The following is a 25,568-nucleotide window of genomic DNA, read 5'->3' as shown; positions in this document are numbered from 1 at the left end:
ATCATGTCCTTAGTAGGGACATGGATAAAGCTGGAAACCATCATTCTGAGCAAACTACCGCAAGGACAGAAAACCAAACACCACATGTTCTAATTTATAGGTGGGAATTGAACAATGAGAACACTTGGACATAGGGTGGAGAATATCACACACCAGGGCCTGTCATGGGATGGGGGGAATGGGGAGGGATAGCATTAGGAGAAATAGCTAATGTAAATGACGAGTTAATGGGTGCAGCACACCAACATGGCACATGTATACGTACGTAACACACCTGCATGTTGTGCACATGTACCCTAGAACTTAAAGTATAAAAAAGAAAAAAAAAAAAGAATGCCCTTTGCAAAAAGACATGAGGAGATTTTTTGGGGTGATGGAAACATCATGTTATCATGATTATAGAGGTTTCATGAGTGTGTGTGTTTATGTGGTGTGTTTATATACATATATATATACACACTCCATGATTATAGAGGTTACATGAGTGTGTGTATGTGGTGTGTGTATAGACATATATATATACACACTCATGTAACCTCTATAATCAAGATACATATATATGTATATACACACACCCACATGCTAACAAAACATCATACTGTACAATTAACATAAGTTCATTTATATCTCAATAAAGTTAGGATTATGTACAAATTTTGCACACTGGCTAGAAAGTGATTAAGACTGAATTATATTTAAAGTGTAAATAAATCTTACACAGTGATACATCATTATATTTTTAAGAAAAAGAAAAATCTATAAAATCAACCCCATAGGAATCCTGACTAAAATCCCTTTCATATAGTACACATTATCTTTTGGCCACTTCTATATTTTCCTGCTTCTGGTTTGTATTTCCAAACTAAACGACCAGGTCTTTGCCTTGTTTTCTATATAAAATCTGAGTCCAGTTCTTGTTGTTCTGCCTCATTCAGACCAGCTTTCCCCTCAAGACTGGACCTTTACTCCATTCTCCTACTCTGTAACTGGATTCATACCATCCATGTGCAGAACCTCCATCTGGCTTACCTGATTACCAGTTATCTGAATTTTCTGTCTTTAGGGCTCTGTCATCTCCAGTGGACTTGCTGTTATTAACCGATGCCTTAAGCCTCAGCTTGTTATGCCCCTTTTAATTTTAACTAAATTATGCATTTGTTCCTCTAGAGACCATTCCATTATTACTGTTCTGAATAGATGTTGGCTGCCACCTGAAGGATATCTGGAAACAGTACTCGCTCCCCAAGATTCTGATATGTCACCATGGGGAAGGGCTTGCCTCTTCAACTCCAGCTGAGTATCATTGCCATGGTAAGCCTGTTACTATTACTGATAGATATTGCTTAGGTATGATAATCTGGAGAAAAGGTTAAAAACTAGTATTACCTTAGCTCTTACCCTATACCCCACCCTAGAGATTCATGTTGCCACAAGTGGCTCTGCACGCCTAAGCCAAACTTTCATAGTTTTATACTCATCCTCAAACTCTCAAGTTTTGGTGAATCCATGGAAAGGTTTTAATACCTAATAAAAATTACAGGAAGGAAAATCTCCATTACCACCACCAACCTTCTCTAGAGAATAGAAAAAACTTACTATTTTTATAAACCAGGAATAAGAAAAATAACTTACTATTTTTATACGTCAATGTGTACAATCATTAATCTTATTTTAACATCTACTGTCCAACATCACTACATACCATAAAAACGATTTTTCAAAACACGAATGCACTGTGAATCAAACACTATGAAATAATCCAAGTTTTAAAAACATAACTACTTTGTGTTAATATAATGATGCAGGTATCCCAGACCACAGCTTGGTAACCCATATCCTGAAAATACCTAGCAGCAAACAGTTTTGCAGGATGTCATCTTCATAATGCTGCCTCAGACCGAAGTGACAGTTTATCAAAGAGAATTAACCTTAACTTCTGTCCACTCTGAAAAGAATGAAATGTGTGGCAAAACATTAACGGTCATGTCTTGATTTTACTATAAATTTTCTATAATTACAATATACTAGGAAATAACAGTGCATGCTTAAAGAATCTGATGTTTAAAGGATCTGATGTTTAAATGATGCTATTATTTAATAACATTTTAAAGGCTAGTTGACAGTAAAAACGTGAAATTTGAATAATACCAAAAAGTGGCAATAATTTAACACCTAAAAACATAGAGAAATATTCTCACCTGTTTTATTCCATAGTAGTCAGCAATACTGCTGATCAGCTCTGACATTGCCTGAACTTCATGAGATTTCTTCATATTCATAAACTCAACTGCCTTCTGAGTTTCACCTAATAAAAATAAAAGTAAAATATTGCTATTAAAGAATCAAAATTTAGTAGGAATTATCAGTTGATGTTCATATTTTTTGAAATTAAGTAGGAAAATAACATGGAGATTCTACTGTGGTTTCTGAATAGATCTCTACTAGCTCAGCCACTATAAATAAAATGTACATTAATAAATATAAAAATCCATAGAACATTAAAACTATTCCTTAACAATTAACTATAATGGAAAAGACTGGTAAAGTGGACTACAAAAGAAATTTTTCATCAAAAGACAACATTATGAGGTAAAAAGGCAAGCCCCAAATGAAAGAAGATAATTCCAACACATACATCTACAGAGAATTTGTATCTAAGAATAAAATAAAACAAACTCCTAGAAATCAATATGAAAAGAATCACCCAATAGAAAAGTGGGGAAAAAAACTTAAAACAGTCATTTCATTACTTGTGCTGTCTAATATAGTAGCTGCTAACCACACATGATTATTGCAATTTATACTGAAATCAAATATAATTGAAAAATTAAGATTCTGTGCTGCACTAGCCAAAGGTGAAGTTCTCAACAGCCACATGTGGCTAGTTTCCATTGTACTGAGCAGTAAAACTACAGGGCATTTCCATCACTGCAGAACTATAGGACTGTACGAATATACACGGTCTGCCACACGTTATAAAGTACATTAAAATGGCCAAAGAGCATATGACAAGGTAGTCAACATTGTCAGTCACATGGGAGTTGGTGGGGGGGAACTGAAATGTAGGGTTGGAATGGTTATTATGGCATGACAGTGTTCACATTTGTGAATGCCTTGGTATAGGCTTAACCTGGGATTATCACATTGGGATACTGGGTTTTAATGAGGTCTTTCCAGGTATAAGTGCTGGCTACTCATGGTCCTGTAGATGGAAGGTGGCACCTTCTGGGTAACATTCTGAGGGCACTTTAGGACATGGTCTCTATCAGAGAGGTCTGAATTCCATAATGTCATTCTGCTGGCAGATACTAACCTAGTAAAGAAATATGCTGATTACTCCAGGATGGGGAATATAGACCCTCCACTCTCACCTATCACCAGCATGTATCTCTCTACATGGCTAAGTCAACTCTTTCTTGTACCAGACACAACAGAGTCCATCCAGACCTTGAATGGTGGTTTTGCTGTTTGTTCTTGCCTACAGTACAATATCTTTACTCACTTTGATGCCAACCTGTGGCCCTTCAACTTTATGAATTGGGAGAGGGGCCAAGGATGATACCCTTGATGCAGAGGTACACTCATTTATTGCCAGTCAGCAGCACCTGGGATAGGGTGTTCTCCTTAGAGCCTTCATTACCAGTCGACTACAGCCCCCATAGTAATATTGCTGGTGAACCCATCTGCAGCTATAATGGTTCCTACCAAGAGCCGTAATTCACCAAACAGCCCCTCTCTTTCTCCAGGGGGAACAGTATGAAATGATTTTGCTTAAATTGGTGAGAGAGATTAAAAAATGAAAATAATAAAAGAATTGGACTCAAAGATAAAAGAGTCCTTTTACAATGGAGAACTCCAGTAGACCCACCTTTACCAAGTGAGTAAATTTAGTGTTACCAATAATGGGACAAAATTATATGTGCTTCCTTATTTGATATGCACAAAAGGAATCACCTAAGTAGTACTCCTATCAAAAATATAAAACCTGAATCTAATCATGGGGAAACAATAAAATAACCTGCTTATAGGTATCAAAAGTATCAGGGTCAGGAAAAACAAATGCAAAGGTAAGAAACTATTTAAGATTGAAGAGATGAAACAGACATAACAACTAAATGTCAGATATGAGCCTAGACTAATTCCTGTATTAAGAAAAAAAAAATGGCTCTAAAAGATATTCTTGGAAAAAGTAAAGAAATTTGAATAGAGACTGCTTATTAGATAATATTACTGTATCAGCGTTAAACTCCTGAGTGTGCCAATAAACTATGGGATGTGTAGGAAAATGCCCTTGATATTTTGAGATACAGAGTGAAGCATTTGAGAGTAAAGTGCTACAATATCTACAACTTATGTTCAACAGATTCAGAAAAAGGAGTGTGCGTGTATGTGTGTGTGTGTGTGTGTGTGTGTAGAAGAGAACTATAACAAATGTGGCAAAATGTGAACACATGGTGAATCTAGGTGAAAAGCATACAGGGCCTATTATACTATTCTTGTAACTTTTCTGTAGGTTTGGAGGTTTTCAAAATAAAAAGGTGGGGAAACAGTGAGGATCAAATAAGAGATATGAAAGAGGTTTGTGTAAGATAAAAGAATCTGAGAATTTTTTTAACCACAGCCTTCTGATCTCTTGCCTTTTAATTGGCATGTAGAATCAATTACATTGAATATAATTATTGATAAAGCTAAGTTTTAATCTACCACATTACCATACTTTTTTTAAATTTCTACCATCCCCACTTTCTGACACTCATGTTTCTCCCTACATCCCCAAATGTCCCCTTTCACTCTTCCCACCCTCTTCCCATAGAGAATATTAGCCTGCGGCAACAACAATGATGTAGATTTTGGAAACTGTAGTAGCTCACTGTGATCTGTGTTTGAGGGGCAGGAACTATCTGAAGTAAAGGTTATAAGAATTAATGTAGAAAAAAATTGTGGAGATCTGTAAGTTGCTCTGTTTAATATAATACAAGGGAAAACCTACTCTTCTAAACAAAAGCTAATTTGTCAGGGCTTATATGTCAAGGTCTAACAATAAATTAATAATATTTTGGAAAGATACACATATATGAACAAAATATTGCTTCTAAGTACCTAAAAAGCACATATACACACACATAAATAGACATACCAATTCTCTGGTTTTGATTTCCTCGAAGGGCTACAAGCAACTGTTCAAAAGGAGTACATATTCCCAAGTTTTGTACGGAATAGTATTTCGCAGCCAGAGCAAAGGCTTCCACACTCACCAACTTCTGAGAATTTTCACAAAATATTTTGGGAAAATCAGTCACACCTAAAGAAGTGAAAATAGAAAAAGTCTTCAGAAATAATTAATGGTTAATTTGTGTGATACTAATAAACAACAAATGAACACTTAATTTTTATAACAAATTCCAATATTTTCATTTTATTGTGAATTTTGGCAATATATCTAATGGCTCCATTTATATTTACTATTTAAATGATTAGCTATAAGGAACACCCAGTTGTCTCTTAACACTTTATGCATTAAAAATTTAAACTCCAAATTACAATCAGTTCTTTTTTATGGAAAGAAAGAGACAGAGACAGAGGCAGAGAGAGAGAGAGAAGGGAGGGAGGGAGGAGGGAGGGAGGGAGGTTGGTTAAAATCTGAATAGTAGTGTATTAAATTTACAAACTGTCCTGGCTGGCCTATAACTGTGCATTTAAAGGTAGTCAGCCCAGGCAACACTGTTACTCCCTGTCCACACTGCATGAGGAACAATGGTAATATCCCCATTGGTATATAAACGTCCCTGCAAAACAGTTCCTGCATCATTTGGGTGATGTAGACTTGTGGCAGGGGGGCGGGGTGCATGTGCTCAATGCACTGTCAATATGAGTTCCAAAACGAATCAGGTTATAACCTGGTGAAAACAACTCATTTTCTTCCCATGGCCAGTTTTAAACCACACATTCTATAAGCTTAGTGTGTAACTGTCAGCAGTTTCCAAATACTCACTAATTTAGACTAGAATGATAAACTGTTGTGCTGTTTGCAAATATCTAGTGCCCTTCTCTGTAGAGGATCATGAACCTTGTTGAACTCAGGTGTGGCTGTTATCTTGCCAAGGCGAACCAAACCATTTTCAGGCAGAAGTGTTAAGGGTGTCAGAAGATTCAGTACTCTTTTTTGTCTCAGCTCTGTAATCGAAGCATGTGTCAAAACGAAACATTCCTCAGTCTGAATCCTTGAGTGACAACAGCAAGGACAGCATTACTATCAAACTACAATGAACACAGAGCATACATAAAAATTAAATTTCATTGCTTTCATTAAGTGAGTTTTAAGCTTATTACTGCAGCACAGCTCTGCTTATTATGATGGATGCACACAGGCACACTGACAGATTAGCTCAATCTCATTGTTCTATGGCTATTTTTAAGGCAAGTTAATTTATCTAAAAGAGTTAAAAGACAGCCTTCCAGTGTGTCTGTAGTGGTTCAAAGGAACTCATTAGACGGGAAAGTTCAATCAGGCCCATTCACTGAAAACTAATTTTGAATAATTCAAAAAAACACACATTTTAAAGGCTTATATGAAGTATGCAAAATGTTCACCTCATGAAACCACACTGCAATCTAGGGAAGAAGTTCAGTTCTACAAAAAAAATCCACACTATAGGCTATGAAGTCTTCTCTAGCATAGCTAATCTTCTGTAGTTACTTATTAAATTATAAAAATATCCTTAAACACAAAAAATAGTGATGCTACCTGACAAAACTTAAAGCAAGATAAGTAAGATAAGTGATGAGGGTTTGTAGAATTCTAAATAAAAACTACATATTAAGCTAGTATCGGTTAAGCTGGTGGTGGTAATGTTTGCCAAATTCATTAATATGAATAAAATCAGCAGAGATATATACCTTCTATTTTTGAATCAACTAAACATAAATTAAAATTACTGGATGAAATTAACTTAAGATATATATTGTGTATGATGTAAATTTCTGTGGATATTTTATAAACTGAATTTACTAATTCAGCCAAAAGTAATAAAATCCACATCAAAATATTTAGCCATGATACAAAGTGGAAAACTCAGTCAAATATTAAGTGAAATTCTCAGGTTTAAGGGGAGTCTCAACCTCCCCAGGTTCCAGGGCAGCAATTTCGTAGAGTGTGATAGAATAAGAGTATTAAATCTCCAAGTGCAGAGGGACCATTATAATAGTTAGCTATTGGACAATGTTGCCAAAAGAAAGAATTGTGATGTTTCTGTTGGAAATGTAAACGTTAAAATCAACTTAACTATCTTACCGAAAAAAACTTGAAAAAAATCCAATCTAACATGAATTAAATGCTGTTAATTTTCTTTAAGTACGGGTCTCAGCAATTTCAGAAATTTAAATACCTGAGTTACAATATTATCTTTACAACAATATTTTTTCTTTTAAAAAAAGGATAGTGTTCTAACTCATTCAATAGTTTCTGGTATTTAGGGCTAACCCTAGTTTACTCAGATAGTCTAGAACTCCACGAAAAAATATTTTTGAATTATGGAAATATAGCTGCTGTACTTGCTTTGTTTTCCAGTTATGCAGCCTGTAACTTCCATTACTTGCTGTTTTCAAAGATTCAGAGAGAGGGAGGGAGGGAAGGGGAGAGCGGGGGAGGGGGGGGGAGAGAGAGGTGTTTATGATCTAGTCTTGACTCCATCTCTGAAACAGTTATGTGAGAAAGTTATGGGACAATGGCAATACATACATAGAGTCCTCACAGTTCTTCCCTAGGTACTTGTATAATCGCTTTGGATTTGGCAACTAGCAAAACAGAAATTCCAGTGTTACTTAACTTATATTTAGCAAATTAATTACTACTTAGATTTTTTATGCAGGGAAAACTTTAAATTTGCTGCCTATCGCACCTGCATATTATGTGGCTTGATTGTTTGGCCTACATCGCCCTCTACTGGAAGTCCCTGTTCTGCTTTATATATGCTTTACTTATCACCTTTACTTACTCTTACTTTTTATGTACCCCATATCACTATTCCACAGAGGTTTCTGATAAGGTAGGTTATAAGATGGGTTCTTAAAAGATAGTCTAATTGGTCATGAGGGAAGAAGGGAAGGAAAGAGACAGGAGAGATTATTTTCTACAAATATGAGACCAGATTATATCTCAGTTTATTTTTTTCAATTGTTTGTTTGTATACAAGAGACCAATGTACAAGGACAAAGATAGAAGAGTCATACATATACATCTTGGATTATAAAAAATCTCGAAGCAGAAAAATGTATAAAATTTTAAAAATAAAAATAAAGTAAAACAATCACTGAATGTATAATATTTATAATTAGTAAATAAAAATAAATGTCTGTTGTCCTACTTGAATGTTATACAGCACTTTAAGGAAAACAGAGTACTGTTAGGTCTTACAATAATTTATCCCTATTATTTTAACATTTACTGCATGTATACTATGTGCCAGGCACTGTGCTAAGCACTTTACCTTTCATGTGACAGTTTTATAAGTGAGTTACATAATGCTCTTATCCTTATTAACAGAGGAAACAACTGAGACACAGGAAGGCTGTAATGTATCCAAGTTTGTACAGACACAAACTTGGTGGATGAATTCAAGGCAGTATGAATTAAGATCTTGGTCTTAATTCCCATATTCCATTAGCATGCCACATTTGTAAGTACAGTGGACAAACAAAGGAAATCGAGCAGGACAGCAGTAAAGAAAAGCATTGTCCCAGCTACTTGGGAGGCTGAGGCAGGAGAATCGCTTGAACCTGGGAGGCAGAGGTTGCAGTGAGCTGAGATTGCGCCACTGCACTCTAGTCTGGGTGACAGTACAAGACTCCGTCTCAAAAAGAAAGAAAAGCATTAGGGAGACCTGACTCTCAGAATCAAGTCTGGCAAGCATTCCCTCTGGCAGACATCAATATACAGTGACATCCTAACATATTATATTTTATTAACTATTTAACTTTCTTCACTCCCCTCTACACCTCCCTCTCCACCAAAAGTAATTTTAAGGTTGCAAGAAATTAGCTGGGCATAGTGGCTCATGCCTATAATCCCAGCACTTTGGAAGGCCGAGACACGAGGATTGTCTGAGCTCAGGAGTTTGAGACGAGCCTGGGCAACACAGCAAGACCTCATCTCTACTAAAATTTTAAAAAATTAGCTGGGTAGAGTGGCACACACATGTAGTCCCAGCTACTTGAGTTGAGGTTGGAGGATTGCTTGAGCCTGCAAAGTTGAAGTTGCAGTGAACCCTCATCACGCCATTGCACTCCAGCCTGGGCAACAGAGCAAGACCCTGCCTCAAAAAACAAAAAGTTTTAAGAAACTAAAAACTCATTTTTACATATAAAATAATGTCTCTGAAAAACAAATATTTTTGTAAAATCTTATTATGATATCTATTTGCAGAAACAAAGTAACCCTATGCTTTATGCCCAGTTGCAGAGCTACAATACTTTACACATGGCATGAATGAATGCATGAATGACAGCAATCCCTCAGTACACTTACTATTGTAGCACCATCAACTATACAAGGAAAATAAATTCTCCTAAGACTCTATGGTAATAGCAATCACTGAGGCTACTACAAGGACTTCAATAGCACCAGTGAATGTTTATAATCTCAGGATGAGAAAAAGGTGATTTAAAACATTTAGAATGTGACATAAAGCAAAATGAAATTATTTTTCATTTATAACATAAAACAAAATGAAATTTGAGATTTTCTGTTATGGGGTTGAGGAAAAGTCACTATCATTATCACACAGCCTAGATCTGTCTTATAGCCCAGAATTTCAAGAAGAAATCAACAGTGTCCTCTTAATCATAATTTTCACAATGACATACAAGTATTTTGTATTCATTCCTGCATAAATGTCCTACAGATGTCTTCAATTCAAAAGTTTCAAAACTCAACTGAACACTTTTATGCTCCCAAAAGCTTTCCCTTCTTCTATTTTCTAACTTGTTTAATAGCCTTATCACTCACCCAATGGCAAAGCTAAAAGCCTTTACATTATCTGAAATGCTTCTTGTGTCCTCAATCCACATGCTAAGCTACCCATCAACTCTGATGTAAAAATGTCCTTCATTTGAAAACCCCCTCCCCCATCACTACTATATTTCAAACCTTGTTAATGCTCTCCACTACTACTTCAATAGCTTTATAGTTGATTTTTCTCCCTTATCAATAAAACTCCAATAGACAATGCTCAATAGGTTGAGTTGAATTGAACATGCTTTCTAGAATGGAAATTTACTTTCATTCAATGCAAATTTAAACATTTTAAGGCTTTGCCTTGCACAGCAGTTGACTTTTGACTTAAATCTTTGATAATTGTTTAATACAGCTTAACCAAAAGCTAAAGTCTGTCTTACTGAACTTTGAAAATTAAATATGGGATGAGTTAAGTTTTACGAATGTTTTAAGTCTGTTCATAATCCTATAATCTACCAAGGGAAGAAAATAGAATATATACTATTGCTTTCAAAAGAAATAAATTTATATCATCCAATTATGTACTAGAAAACATTTTGCCTAAGCTATTTCAGCTCACTTTATAGTTGCATACGAAGTGAAAAATGTTATATAAACATGCAAACCATGCTCTTAGAAGGAATAAAATTAACAAGAAATTGACATGCATGTCCTTATTGTACCAATATTAACATCACATTGAATGTATAAAGTGCATTTAACCATTCCTAAAGCAGTTTCATACTTAACTACATTACTTATAAAAATGAAATTAAATGGAAAAATGGAAAAATGTAACCACACTATTTTAACTCTAACAGACTCTTTTCATAATTTAATTTGAGGGAAAACAAAACTATGTAAAGAAACAGAAATTTAGAAATTAATTTGCTAAATAAAAAATAATTCAGGGTTACCTACTATGTATCAGGTAAAAACTAAACTTGAATACAGCTCCTTTGTTACAATTTATGATTGTCTATGAGACTTCGTGTTTTACTATTTATAGTGTGTACAGACAACAAATGTTCATATGGATTGAAGGGGCTTCAGCAACTCCCAGTTAGAATTCTACTGGATGTCACATGGAATGAGCTTACTCAAGCCTTTGCACATGTTTTTACCTCTGTCTGACACCACCTTCCCTCATGAATTTTCATGGCTCACTCTTACTTCTTTCAGGTGTTTGCTCAAATGCTACCATTTCGGTGAAAACTTCTCTGACAGTCTTGTTTAAAATTGCAATCCCACTGAACTCTCATCACCCTCTGATCCTTTCTTAATTTTTTTAAAGCACTTACCACCACCTGGTATAGCACTCAAGATCCAAGAGGACAAGAATTTTTATTCACTGCTGTATCCTCAGAACTTAGAATACTGTACAGCACATAGAAGGTATTCAATGAATGAATGAGGAAGAACTAGGGTTTGAATTCTGGTTCTCAGAATGTCTATTCCTGTGGCCATGAGCAATTTATTTACCTGCTCTAAGACTCAATTTCTTCAACTATAAAATGGGGAACAAAATCTATTTTAAAGGATTGTTTTATGTAATTCACACACAAAAACAAATACATATATATACACGTATATACATGTACATTCATATACACGTATATACATGTACATTCATATACACATATACAGTTATGTACTTAACTATATATATATATAAATAAACTTTTAAGGTCAGGATACATGTGCAGGTTTGTTACATAGGTAAACTTGTGTCATGGGGGTTTATTGCACAGATTACATACACCACGGAATACTATGCAACCATAAAAAATAACAAGATCATATCCTTTGCAGGGACATGGATGGAGCTGGAGGTCATTTTCCTTACAAACTAATGCAAGAACAGAAAAACAAATACCAAACGTTCTCACTCATATGTGGGAAATAAATGATGATGACACCATGGAAACGTAGAGAACAATTAACTATATTTAAATATATATTGCTAACACACAGCCTAGAACATAAATAGGCAATCCTCAAACTATTAAGTCCAAATTAAGTTAATGAGTGTCTTAACACTTGGATCAACTTTCCAAATTTATTGGAATATAGAATTTTTAAAATCTCAAATATTTAAGGCCAGAACATCTTATAGGCTACTAGAGAAGAAATTGAGAGAAAGATCAATATGCACACTTAGCTTTTAAATGTGGGACCTGCTGGGAGAAAGGAGATTTGGGCTCTGGAACCTGAGTGCAAGATCTCCATCTGTAGAATGAAGGCATGACTGAGGATGGATGAATTGCACCTTGAGAACCAACATGGAGATCCAATAGTTAACACTGAGTACTACACTTTAGGTAGGATGAAAGCAAGAATTACTCATTGTCTGCTAACCCACTGGTTAGCAATGGGAATCATGTCCCAGGATCAACTTTTAAGTGCAGGAGACAGTTTTAGTATTAATGATACTTCTTACTAAATTTGATGTGAAATATGGTAGATACAATCTCAGCAATGCCTTAAATACCTGGAATAAAGTTTCAAGTTTGCTTCACCAGAATGTTTTAATTTCCCATAATCTCAAACTGTTTCAAAAAATAACAAAAAACAAGAGATACTAAATTTCCAGAAATCCAATAAATGTTAAACTTCATTCAAAATGAGAAGCATTTAAGAATAAATTAAATATGTATAAATATTTTCTGAATAATAATTCCAATTTGAAAAATCAAATATAATTTTGTTAGCAAAATACAAAATAAATTCCAAATTGTAAAATGTTAAAAAGTAATGTAAAATATACTAAAAAATATATTTATTTCAGTGTAGTAAATGCTCTGAATTGATATCAACCTCCGTTCTTCTCTTTTTCTGACCAAAGATACGTCATTTCTTACTTAGGTTATCATTTCTGAACACCACTGTAGTCTCCACTGCCCCACAGCACCTCAAAATATCACTACCTTAGTCACTGCCACTGCCACTGTCCATTTACAGAGAAGACCAATACCTCTCTTTATATCTTGATCTGGGCCTAGACTTTTGGGCTTCCAAAAATAATAAAGACTTGAAAATTTGTTTATTATTGTTGTTGTTTTTATCTTTTGAGAAAAGGTCTCACTCTGTCGCCCAGGCTAGAGTGTAGCAGTATGATCATAGCTCACTGCAGCCTCGATCTCTGGGGCTCAAGCGATCCTCTCACCTCAGCCTCCCAAGTAGCTGGGATAAGGGCATGCACCACTGTGCCCAGCTAATTTTTTAAATTTATTTTTTCTAGAGACAGGGTCTCACTATGTTACTTAGGCTGGTCTCAAACTCCTGGGCTCAAGCAATCTTCCCACCTCAGCCTTCCCAAATTCTGGGATTATAAGTGTGAGCTACTGCACCCGGCCAGTTTGTTTATTATTGAGACAAAGCACATGAAGGACTCTTTGTCTCAGGAAAACTGTAAATTTAAACATAACTAAATTACTAATAAGGGACTTTGAGGGAGTAGAATTAAGTCATACCCCTCTCTTAATACTGTGGTTTTCTTTCCCATTGTGCATTTCATTAATTTGAGTTCAGTTTCATCTTGTATTCTTATTCCAATCTCCATTTTAACATTAATGCAAAATAGATGTGCTTATTCTACTCTCAACTGAATTAAATTAAAATCATTTGCCAAGTAAAAGGAATAAGCAAAAGGTCTTTGCAGTAAATACATACTTTTTTTCTATCTAGCTCCTACCCTATCTCCACCATCTTGTTCTTTACTACTTCCTTAGTTTTTGTAATGATGTGTATAGTTCATAAAAGTTAGGTCAATTTTATTCTTTATAGGCCATTATTCAAAATAATTGCTGTACAGAAAATAAACAAGTAAAATACCCAACCTAAATGTTAAACTTAAATTCCCCATTTGATTGCAATCATTGTGTAAAAGGGAAGAATTAAGCTTCAGTGACTGTCATTGGTATCAGCCTAGAGACACTGGTCTGATACTCTCTGGTTGAACCTGAAATGCAGTTTTTACTCAGAGGAGAAAGAACAGTTTTCAGCACTTGATAAAAATTAGTTAAATAAATGTTTGAAAATGGAATATTTCTTAACAAGAAATCAGAAGTTATAAGAAAAAAAAATAAAGAGGCAGCACAAGTGTTGGTCTAAATCAAGATGAATTCAAACAATTTGTAATATGAATAATGTCTTCAACCAGCAGTTCTTATCCTGATGTCTAAGAGTTTACGAGGACTATGACTATGATTCACCTAAAACTGTATGTAAAGTTTTGCGAATATTTGTGCACAGTTAAGCCTTTTTATGAGGCAGAGGTTCTATAGCATTCATTTAAATTAGCTATTAAATGGGATTTGTGACCTAAGATATTAACATTGCTATCTTTCACAGTTTCCTTACCTTTCATATTACACAACGTTAAATTACGATAAACAATCAATTAACTGTTTTTCCTCTTGATTCTGGAGATTATTTTAAATATGCAAAGCAGAAAAACTAAGTCGTTTTTCACTTCCTAAACAATCAGGGATTATTCTTTTTTCACAGGTAGACTAAATTTCATATTTCTAAAATTAGTCTAACTTTAAAAAACTAAACATTATTCTCCAGTATTTTCATTCTTAAACAGATCCTCTTTTATTCTTCACAATTTTAATTACTAAGCTAAGTTTTTTAGATAACACTCAGCTAACAAAAAACTAGAAATAATTTAAGATGCCAAACATACAGGTCAGCGTATTCCATTTGACAAAATATGTTAATAACAGTAAATAGCTATAATAAATTTGCATGATCCAGGTTTAAATCTATAATAACGGCAAGTTTATTGTCTTTTTGCATAATCCTAGAGATATGCCACGTGATGCATGCAACCACTTGATCCAGAGAAGAATCAGCCACATGAGATATTTACTTTTTTGACTAAATTTTTTTTAATTCATATACTAGATGAACAGAAAAAAAGACTGAAAACAAATAAAAGTAGAAATAAATTACAATATTTTCTCTTTCTTTCTTTTTTTTTTTCCTTTTTCTCTTTTTTGAGAAAGAGTCTTGCTCTTGTCGCCCAGGCTGCAGTGCAATGGCATGATCTCGGTTCAGCGCAACCTCTTCCTCACAGATTCAAGAGATTCTCCTGCCTCAGCCTCTCAAGTAGCTGGGATTACAGGTGCCGGTCACCACGCCCAGCTAATTTTTGTATTTTGAGTAGAGACAGGGTTTCGCCACACTGGGCAGGCTGATCTCAAACTCCTGATCTCATGATCTGCCCACCTCGGCCTCACAAAGTGCTGGGATACAGGCGTGAGCTACAGCGCTCGGCCAATAAATTATAATATTAAAGTTTGCAAAGAAGATTAAAAATGACTCTCCCCCTCCAAAAAGTAATTATTTAAAGATAATTTAACAATAAAATTATGCTTCCACATTTGTCTTTTGTAGAAAATATTATAAAGTATTAAGCAGTATTAAAGGTTTATAAATGAAAGTGTTCCAGACAAAAGGATAGGTTCACTGTGTTTGGATAATGCTTTTATAGTCAATAGATACAAAGATAGTAAACTAAGATAAATTTTGAGAAATAACTGTTGTCAAAGATAGAGCCATTTGTGCTGAAACTTTGAATAAATTGTAAAAATATTGTTATGATTTAAATTAAAAATAATTGTCAGAGAAGATTACTTCAGTTCCCAATAAAATGGCACTGAAATTTTTAAGAAACACATGGAGAAGAATAAAATTACAAATGAAGAACAGCTTGACTTGCAGAAGCAGGGGGACTAGAATTTCTTGCAGAGAAGTATCAAAACTAACTCAGGAAAGCAATACAATGATTGAGAGATGTACATGTTTTTAATTTAGAAGATAAAAAATGTTGAAAAAAGGATGAACATATGAGTTTAAAACCTTTTAGTTTATGAATTGAAAAACTTATCCGGACAATGAAATCAACTAGTTTTCGATAAACATACTATCACATAGTTGGAAATTCAATAATTTTAAAAATATAAAGATTGAAAACCATTTCTTCGGCAATGTTCAGAGCATGGACTTTCACATATTACCTAATATAGAAAAAGTATAATTCTCAGACCACATTAAATGGGAAGAAACTAGAATAAAATTCTACTTAGAAAGGTATAATCCATTCATCTTCCATTTTGTTTTGTACTACAATTATTGATATCTGTTATCTTCCTTATTGAGATGTACATTTTTGAAGGCAGAGATTATACCTGTTGTATTGGCCACAACTACAATGTTATACTGATAAAATGCTAAGTAATTTTTGCAAATCTAAATTGGGATATAAGGGTAACAAGGCATTCTGAGGTCATAAGGGATAAATTACACTGATCTATTCTTAATTCCATTAATGACCATAGTATTGACGAATACTGATATTATAAAGGTCATAAAAGAGATGCTCAAAGGTTGCCTATTCCTTCTTCTCAAACATCAGTAGGTTTAAATTCATTTCAATCACTTCTGGACCTCACTAATTCAGCCTACTGCCCAGAGTAGTCATAGTTTACACTTGAAATATCTCAATCATTTCTAAAAACTGAAGGAAGTAGGTGAGGGATTGGGAGGCACTGAATGGGACTTCTTAAATATCTCCATATGGAGGACCTCAAACACAACTGTTTCAACCCTTTCTTCCTATAACAAAATACTTGAGACTGGGTAATTTATAAAGAATATATATGTATTTTTCTCACAGTTCTAGAGGCTGGAAAGTCCAAGATGAAACCAATTGCCAGCATAGTTGGTGTATAGTGAGGTTTGCCCTCTGCTTCCAAGATGGTGCCCCTTGCTACATCTTCACATGCAGCAGGGGTGGTCAGCTTCCTTGTACCACTTTTATATGGGCACTAATCTCATTCATGAGGGCTCCACCCTCATGACTCAACCACCTACTAAAGGTCCTACTTCTTAATACCATCACACTGGCAATTAATATTTAGCATATGAATTTGGAGGAGCACATTCAGACCACAGCAACATATATCTAAAATGCAATACATTATTTTCCCAGCTTCCTCTGCTGATTCTCCTAATTTTGCTAGTGGTACCATTCATTCATTATTATTCTGTAAGTTCACAATCAAAATCTTGGAATTAGCTTTGATTCTTCCTTTTCTCTAAATTTTATATAAATCAGTCACGAAGAACTACCAACTTTCTCTGTATAGCATCTTTCAAAACTATCGCTTCCTTTCTATTCTACTGCCCTCACTTTGTCTCAGCACACATCCTTCATCTCTAGACTACTACTATTGTCCCCATGGAAAGATGATTTCAAACAGTTTAACAGCCTAGCCTCTAAAACTTATCTGCAATATTTTTCTCTGACCTTATTTTTAGCTACTTAAAAATATATTAATACTTTACTCCATGTTCTATAACTGTCCTGAAATATGTTTTATAATTTTCTAGCTTCACTCTTTTGCTTACTCTGTTCTATACACTTGGAATGCCCACCTATTCTCAACGTAACCATATTAAATTCAACAAACTAAGAGGTGAAGCCAGCTGGGCTTCTGGGTCAGGTGGGGACTTGGAGAACTTTCCTGTCTAGCTGGAAGATTGTAAATGCCCCAATCAGCACTCTGTAAAAACACACCAATCAGCACTCCATGTCTAGCTAAAGGAATGTAAACGAACCAATCAGCATCCTGTAAAAATGCACCAATCAGCAAGCACTCTGTGTCTAGCTAAAGGATTATAAAAGCACCCATCAGCACTCTGTAAAATGGACCCATCAGTGCTCTGTAAAATGGACCAATCAGCAGGACATGGATGGGGCCAAATAATGAATAAACGCTGGCCACCCCGGCCAGCAGTGGCAACTTGCTTGGGTCCCCCTCCACACTGTGGAAGCTTTGTTCTTTCACTCTTGACAATAAATCTTGATGCTGCTCACTCTTTGGGTCCGCACCACCTTCAAGAGCTATAACACTCTCCATGAAGGTCCACAGCTTCATTCTTAAAGTCAGCAAGACCACAAACCCACCAGAAGGAATAAACTCTGGACACATCTGAAGGAACAAACTCCAGACACAACATCTGTAACACTCACCACAAAGGTCCACGGCTTCATTCTTGAAGTCAGTGAGACCAAGAACCCACTGGGAGGAACAAACAATTCTGGACACATTTTGGCACGAAGGGACTATCATCAAGCAGTGAGTACCATCGGACCCCTTTTGCTTGCTATTCTGTCTTATTTTTCCTTAGAATTTGGGGGCTAAATACTGGGCACCTGTTGGCCAGTTAAAAGAGACTAGCGTGAGTGACTGCTGGACTAAAGACACAGTGGTCAGGCTTTCTGGTAAAGGAATCTCAAACAACCCCCAACTGTTTGGAGTTGGGAGTACCAGTTTGCCTGGAACCAGGTTCCACTTTTCCTGTACTTCTGGGCTGAGCCAAGGATTGACAAAGAGGAAAGCCATTCAGCTCCAGGATCCCAACAACAATTTGGTTGACCCTGCAGCCATGAGCAGAACTCTCAAAGTTATAATGCCCAAGGAGACTCACTCATCTCTTCTAGCTATCTTGACTCTTGCCTCCTGGGTCCTAATGCCTGTCAGACAAACTTCCTCTCGCCTCTCTTCTCCAAGGATAGTCCCACTTCTAAAAACCACTCCCTGTCTCTAGTGCTTTTCTAGTTTCTCCCGTAAGAATGATTTCTAGTATAAACTCCAGGACTCTATTTCCTTCTTTGGGCATCTGGGCTCACCATTCAGAAAGACATAATTTTTGCCCAAAGCCCCTTAGTAGCGGGGACTATCTGGAATTTTACGATCCCTCCTCAGACAAGCAGGCCTAACAAAAGCCATTCCTGAAGCTAGGATATGGGGAGCTTCAAAAATGATATCCTTCTTATTCAAGTGAGGACAAAACGTGTCACTCTTCCAACCCTGGAGATCTCTTCCTTCCCTCAGGGTACGGCCCTCTACTTCGTTTTTGGGGCATAACATCTTTATAGAACAGTGGTAAGGTCCCAATACTAACAGGAGAATGCTTAGAACCCTAACAGGTTTTTGAGAATGTGTCGGTAAGGGTCACTAAATCCGATTTTTCTCAGTCTTCTTTGTGTTCTAAGAGGACAAGCAAGGGTGCAGGTTTTCGATAATGCATTCGTAAGGGCCACTAAATCTGACCTTCCTCGGACCTCCTTGTGGTCTAGGAGGGAAACTAGTGTTTCTGCTGCTGCGTTGGTGAGCGCAACTATTCCGATCAGCAGTGTCCAGGGACTGTTGCAGGTTCTTGGGCAAGAGGTATTTCTGCTGCTGTATCAGTGAGTGCAACTATTCTGATCAGCAGGGTCCAGGGACTCTTTTGGGTTCTTGGGTGGGGGAGAAACAAACAAACCAAAATTGCAAGCGGTTTTGTCTTTCAAATGGGAAACACTCAGGCACCAACAGGTTCACCTTTGAAATGCATCCTAAGCCATCTGGGCCAATTTGACCCACAAACTCTGAAAAAGAAGTGTCTCGTTTTTTTTCTGCACTATGGCCTGGCCCCAATATTCTCTCTCTGGGAAAAATGGCTACTTGAGGGAAGTATAAATTGCAATACTATCCTGCAGCTTGACCTTTTCTGTAAAAGAGAAGGCAAATGGAGTGAAATACCTTATGTCCAATCTCTCTTTTCATTGAAGGAGAATACACAACTATGCAAAGCTTGCAATTTACATCCCACAGGAGAACCTCTCAGCTTACCCCCATATCCTAGCCTCCCTATAGCTCCCCTTCCTATTAATGATAAGCCTCCTTTAATCTCCCCCGCCCAGAAGGAAACAAGCAAAGAACTCTCCAAAGGACCACAAAAACCTCCCGGGCTATGAGGGCTATCGGTTATGACACCTTCAAGCTGTAGGGGGAGGAGAATTTGGCCCAACCCAGGTAAATGTCCCCTTCTCCCTCTCTGATTTAAAGCAGATCAAGGCAGACCTGGGGAAGCTTTCAGATTATCCTGTTAGGTATATAGATGTCTTACATGGTCTAAGGCAAACCTTCGATCTCACTTGGAGAGACGTCACGCTATTGTTAGATCAAACCCTGGCCTTTAATGAAAAGAATGCAGCTTTAGCTGCAGCCTGAGAGTTTGAAAATACCTAGTATTTTAGTCAAGCAAATGATAGAATGACAGCTGAAGAAAGGGACAAATTTCCTACTGGTCAGCAAGCTGTCGCCAGTATGGATCCCCACTGGAATTCATGGGAAATGGAGTCGTAAACATCTGCTGACCTGTGTTCTAGAAGGACTAAGGAGAATTAGGAAAAAGCTCATGAATTATTCAATGATGTCCACCATAACTCAGGGAAAGGAAGAAAACCCTTCTGCCTTCCTCGAGTGGCTACAGGAGGCCTTAAGAAAATATATTCCCCTGTCACCCGATTCACTCGAGGGTCAATTGATCTTAAAAGATAAGTTTATTACCCAATCAGCCACAGATATCAGGAGAAAGCTCCAAAAGCGAGCTCTGGGCCCTGAACAAAATCTAGAGGCATTATTAAACCTGGCAATCTCGGTGTTCTATAACAGGGACCAAGAGGAATAGGCTGAAAAGGAAAAGTAAGATCAGAGAAAGGCCATAGCCTTAGTCACGGCCCTCAGACAAACAAACCTTGGTGGTTCAGGGAGGACAGAAAATGGAGCAGGCCAATCACCCGGTATGGCTTGTTATCAGTGTGGTTTACAAGGACACTTTAAAAAAAGATTGTCCAATGAGAAACAAGCCGACCCCTCGTCCATGTCCACTATGCCAAGGCAATCACTGGAAGGCGCACTGCCCAAGAGGGCAAAGATTCTCTGGGCCAGAAGTCCCCAACCAGATGACCTAACAACAGAGCTGAGGGTGCGCAGGGCAAGCACCAGCTCATGTCATCACCCTCACTGAGTCTTGGGTTCATTTAACCATTGAAGGCCAGGAAATTGACTTCCTCCTGGACACTGGCGCAGCCTTCTCAGTGTTAATCTCCTATCCCAGATGACTGTCGTCAAGGTCCATTACCATCTGAGGAATCCTGGGACAGCCTGTAACCAGGTATTTCTCCCACCTCCTCAGTTGTAATTGGGAGACTTTGCTACAGAAGGTTAAATATGCTTTTCTAATCCTACCTGCCCATGTTGCAATATGGAAAGAAAGGGAGTTCCTAACCTCTGGGGAACCCCCATTAAATACCACAAGGAAATCATGATATTATTGCATACAGTGCAAAAACCCAAGGAGATGGCAGTCTTATACCGCTGAAGTCATCAAAAAGGGGAAGGAGAGGGCAGAACAGCAGCATAAGCGGCTGGCAGAGGCAGGGAAAGACCAGCAAAAAGGAAAGAGAGAAAAAAACAGAAAGTCAGAGAGAGAGAGGAAGAGACAGAGACAAAGAGGGAGTCAGAGAGAGAGAGAGAACGAGAGAGACAAAGAAGGAGTCAAAGAGAGAAAGAGATAGAAGTAGTAAAGAAAAAACACTATACACCCTATTGCTTTAAAAGTCAGGGTGCATTTAAAACCTATAATTGATAATTGAAGGTCTTCTCTTTACAATCCCAAATAGACTCTTTGGTAGCAGTGACTCTCCAAAACCGCCGAGGCCTAGACCTCCTCACTGCTGAGAAAGGAGGATTCTGCACCTTCTTAGAGGAAGAGTACTGTTTTTACACTAACCAATCAGGGATGGTATGAGATGCTGCCCAGCGTTTACAGGAAAAGGCTTCCAAAATCAGACACCATCTTTCAAACTCTTACACCAATCTCTGGAGTTGGGCGACATGGCTTCTCCCCTTTCTAGGTCCCGTGGCAGCCATCTTTCTATTACTCGCCTTCGTGCCCTGCATTTTAAACTCCTTTTAAAATCTGTTTCCTCTAGGATCGAGGCCATCAAGCTACAGATGGTCTTACAAATGGAACGCCAAAGGAGCTCAACTAACAACTTCTACTGAGGACCCCTGGACTGATCCGCTAGCCTTTTCACTGGCCTAAAGAGTTCCCTCTGGAGGACACTACAACTGCAGGGCCCCTTCTTTGCTCCTATCCAGCAGGAAGTAGCTAGAGTAGTCATCACCCAATTCCCAACAGCAGTTGGGGTGTCCTGTTTAGAGGGGGGATTGAGAGGTGAAGCCAGCTGGGCTTCTGGGTCAGGTGGGGACTTGGAGAACTATTCTGTCTAGCTAGAGGATTATAAATGCATCAATCAGCACTCTGTGTCTGGCTAAAGGATTGTAAATTCACCAATCGGCAATCTGTAAAAATGCCCCAATCAGCACTGTCTCTAGCTAAAGGATTCTAAATGCACCAATCAGCACTCTGTAAAATGGACCAATCAGCAGGACGTGGACGGGCCAAATAAGGAAATAAAAGCTGGCCACCCCAGACAGCAGCGGCAACCCATTCAGGTCCCCTTCCATGCTGTGGAAGCTTTGTTCCTTTGCTCTTCACAATAAATCTTGATGCTGCTCACTCCTTGGGTCCGCATCACCTTTAAGAGTTGTAACACTCGCTGCGAAGGTCTGCGGCTTCATTCTTGAAGTCAGCAAGACCAAGAACCCACTGGGAGGAACAAACAATTCCAGACACAAAACACTGAATTTGTGCCACTATGTGTCACTTACTATGTCCTACACACCAGGACACACTGGAGAGTTAAAGAACACTGGAGAGTTAAAGAAAAATCACCATAACACAGTGAACTAAGTGTTCTAATGAAGATATGAATAAAATAATGTACAATGAGTAGTTTCATTACTAATTTAGTGTAATCTGACCTGGGCTTTGAAAGAAGATGTGAAATAAATGAAAATTTATTATATAGATGGGAGTAGGAAAGCTCTTAAGCAAACAGGATAGCATGAACAAAATTAGAGAAAAAATGCATGGTACATTCAGAGAACAATGTAGCTAAAGTATACAGTTTAAGGACAGAGGGAAAATTCCAAGAGAAGTATTGGTAATACTAAACCATTTCCTCATACCTCCTCCCTCCTGCTTTGGCTGAAGATATATCTTAAAAATTAAGAACATCAAATTATTTCAGCCATCTTCATAATCAAAGTTAATTTCGGGGGCCAGATCATGTAGGAAGTTGAATCCCTTATTATCTAGTTGGCCCACTAATAACTGGTTATATAGACTTCTTCATTTCAAGATCCAGATTGACCCAGTCCTTCAACATGACCATGGTGTTAATAACAGGGACTAATAATGTCTGAAGATAAAATATTTAAATCATTTTATTTCCCTAGGATTTCAGAACTGGAAGAAACCCTAGGTATCTTTTACTCAATTGACTTACAACTATTTTTAGTTATCAGTCTCATTTGAGAAGGTGAAACAAATTCCTGAATTCATTTTCAGGGGGTACGAGGGAACTGATTGGAGCTTGCAACCCAAGAGCTGACCCTATGGTACTTTTGGGGGCCAGGATGATTATTTCTATTCATGAAGCTAGCTAGAGGAAACGGATATACCCCCCCAAAAGGAAGCTGGCTGCCACAGAGAGATATGCAACAAAATGGCCAGATCTAAATTTTTCCACAGAAGCTACAATTCCAGGGCTGTGTGTCTGTGTGTATGTATGTGTGTGTGTTAAATCTGAAATCTGTCAATCTTGAAATGTAGACTAAAAAAAAAAAAAAAAATGTAGGCACGATATTGGTTAAATGAGACATGTTTCTAAGCTACAGAAGTCAGGCAGTGGCTATTTTTCTGCCTCTGCCATAGGTGAACAACTTATGCAGTTACTTCTTGGATGAGAAAACTGAGCCCTACAGTTATATGTCCCGTGCGAGATAACACAGTTAATCAGAGTTAGAGATGGATTAGAATCAGGTCTTCTGACTCTGCATCTAATCTGCCTCCATCTGGGGGAATCAGAGTAGGAAGAAGGTGGCTATTATTTATTAGATGACTACTCATTTGTATGCTACATTTTAACATATATCTCATTTACTTTTATGGAGACCTTTCAGACAAGAATTAGGATTCCCATTTTTCAAAAGAGGAAATTGAGCTGCAAAAGCTTAACTAAATTGCACAAGATTATGCAGCACTAAAGTATCAGAGCCAGGATTCAAAACTATGTGTGACTGACACTAAAATCCATATTCTTTCCATCCTGTCTCCGATTTGTTTATATTAGTAGCCAAGTTTTAGCTGAAGAGCAGATACAAGATAAGGCCAAAGGTGAAGAACTTTATTGTGTAGGTAATGAAGACCTACTGATGGGTTTTGAGTAGAAGAATGACAAGATCAGAACTATGATTTTGGACAATAAATCTGAAAGTCACTGAGTGGCAACACAAATGAAATATAGTCTAAAGGCAAGAACAACAGGTTGGAAGTCATTACAAAAATTCTGTTGCAAGATTTAAAAAGAAGAAGTGACACTGAACTATTTTCTATGGGAATGAAAAATAGCAAATGCAAGAGTAAAGGAGGAAGAGGAATTGGCGGACTATGAACTTAGGTAACAGGAAGAATAATAATGTTATTTATAGAAGGAATGCTTAAACCACTGAGGTGATGAATAAATACAGACTCCAGAAGACATGAAATCATGTAGGCAAGTTTTTTTAAAACCAAAGAAAGAATTTAAATTATGATAAATGATGATAACAGGTAACTATAACTATAAGCTTACAAGGAAAGTTTAATGATTTGATATAAAATTTTAAAAATCTAAACTAACAGAGGCAACCAAATATATGAAGATTGGCTAAACATAGGAAAACAGTGTAAGTAGAATGAGGAAAAATGCAACAGATGAAAGGAATCTCCACGAACTCTGTTTTACTGAACTTCTAATAATTGAAAGACATGGGAAAAAGGGGAAGTAGTGGAGGAGATACCATTAAAATTACAATATAAATTTAAGTTCTAGTTTTATCTAAAAGGAAAATCTGAAAACACTTTCTACACATCAAAGAGACAAAAAGAAAAACTGTCCTTGGTTCTCGAAGATTTGTTTGCATTGCAGCTCTCTTTTACTTATGATTACGAAGTTCCCCAGGAATGGGGCTGGCACTGGCCACTATCTTGTTATAATGTAATATTATTTTTACACTTGAAATCTAAAATGACTCACAAAAACTGAAAAGGAGAAAACAGAATTCAGAAAAATACATAAGGAAAGTGAATGAATAAAAGTTACATACAGCAGAGTAAAACAGAACATAGTAATTATTTCTCCATTGTGCTCTCACTTTCTGTTTCCAACAATATGCTTTGTGCCTTAATGTGTTTCAAATTAAATATGAGTGCAATTTCAATGCATTCGAATTACTACCACCAACAACACTAAAAACTACTTAGGATGTCCAAGAAAAAATTTAACCTATTAAGATGCAAAAAAAAAAGACAAGCTTGATAAAAGAATAATCTATCATGGACATACACTTTCTGTGTTGTTCAATTAAAGTGGTAGTAAAATAATTATACCAGATGATCACCAAAAGGAACTGATTCTATAGACATTTACTCAGCACCCAATCATCATAGGATCATTTGAGTAATAATATGAAACAGGAGAAGCAGCATATGGCCTCAACAAGCTGAAAGAAAAATCAAGAGAAAGTCCCTGGAGGCTCAGTGCCTTAAAGGATCCCTGTGTTTT

The 25,568-nt window shown here is 36.9% G+C and overlaps 1 protein-coding gene across 5 annotated transcripts in view; it reads right to left on the bottom strand.

Annotated features, from left to right (window-relative positions):
• Positions 1–25,568, bottom strand: part of METTL25 (methyltransferase like 25) — a 121,604-nt gene that overhangs the window by 88,862 nt on the left and 7,174 nt on the right. For all 5 annotated transcript variants that reach the window (XR_002733331.3, XM_023220258.2, XM_023220349.2 and 2 more), the window contains exons 2-3: positions 5,138–5,302; positions 2,199–2,305 (exon numbers count right to left, since the gene is read on the bottom strand). Coding sequence is in view for 4 of the 5 variants with exons in the window: in XM_023220258.2 (XP_023076026.2) it covers positions 2,199–2,305; positions 5,138–5,302 (272 nt within the window). In the remaining variant the exon portion in view is untranslated. The remainder of the gene's footprint in view (positions 1–2,198; positions 2,306–5,137; positions 5,303–25,568) is intronic.

The sequence above is a fragment of the Piliocolobus tephrosceles genome, chromosome 10 (genome assembly GCF_002776525.5).
Source record: "Piliocolobus tephrosceles isolate RC106 chromosome 10, ASM277652v3, whole genome shotgun sequence".
In the NCBI taxonomy this organism is placed as follows: Eukaryota; Metazoa; Chordata; class Mammalia; order Primates; family Cercopithecidae; genus Piliocolobus; species Piliocolobus tephrosceles.
Note: the sequence above shows the minus strand (reverse complement) of the source record. Positions and strands in the feature narration are given on the sequence as shown.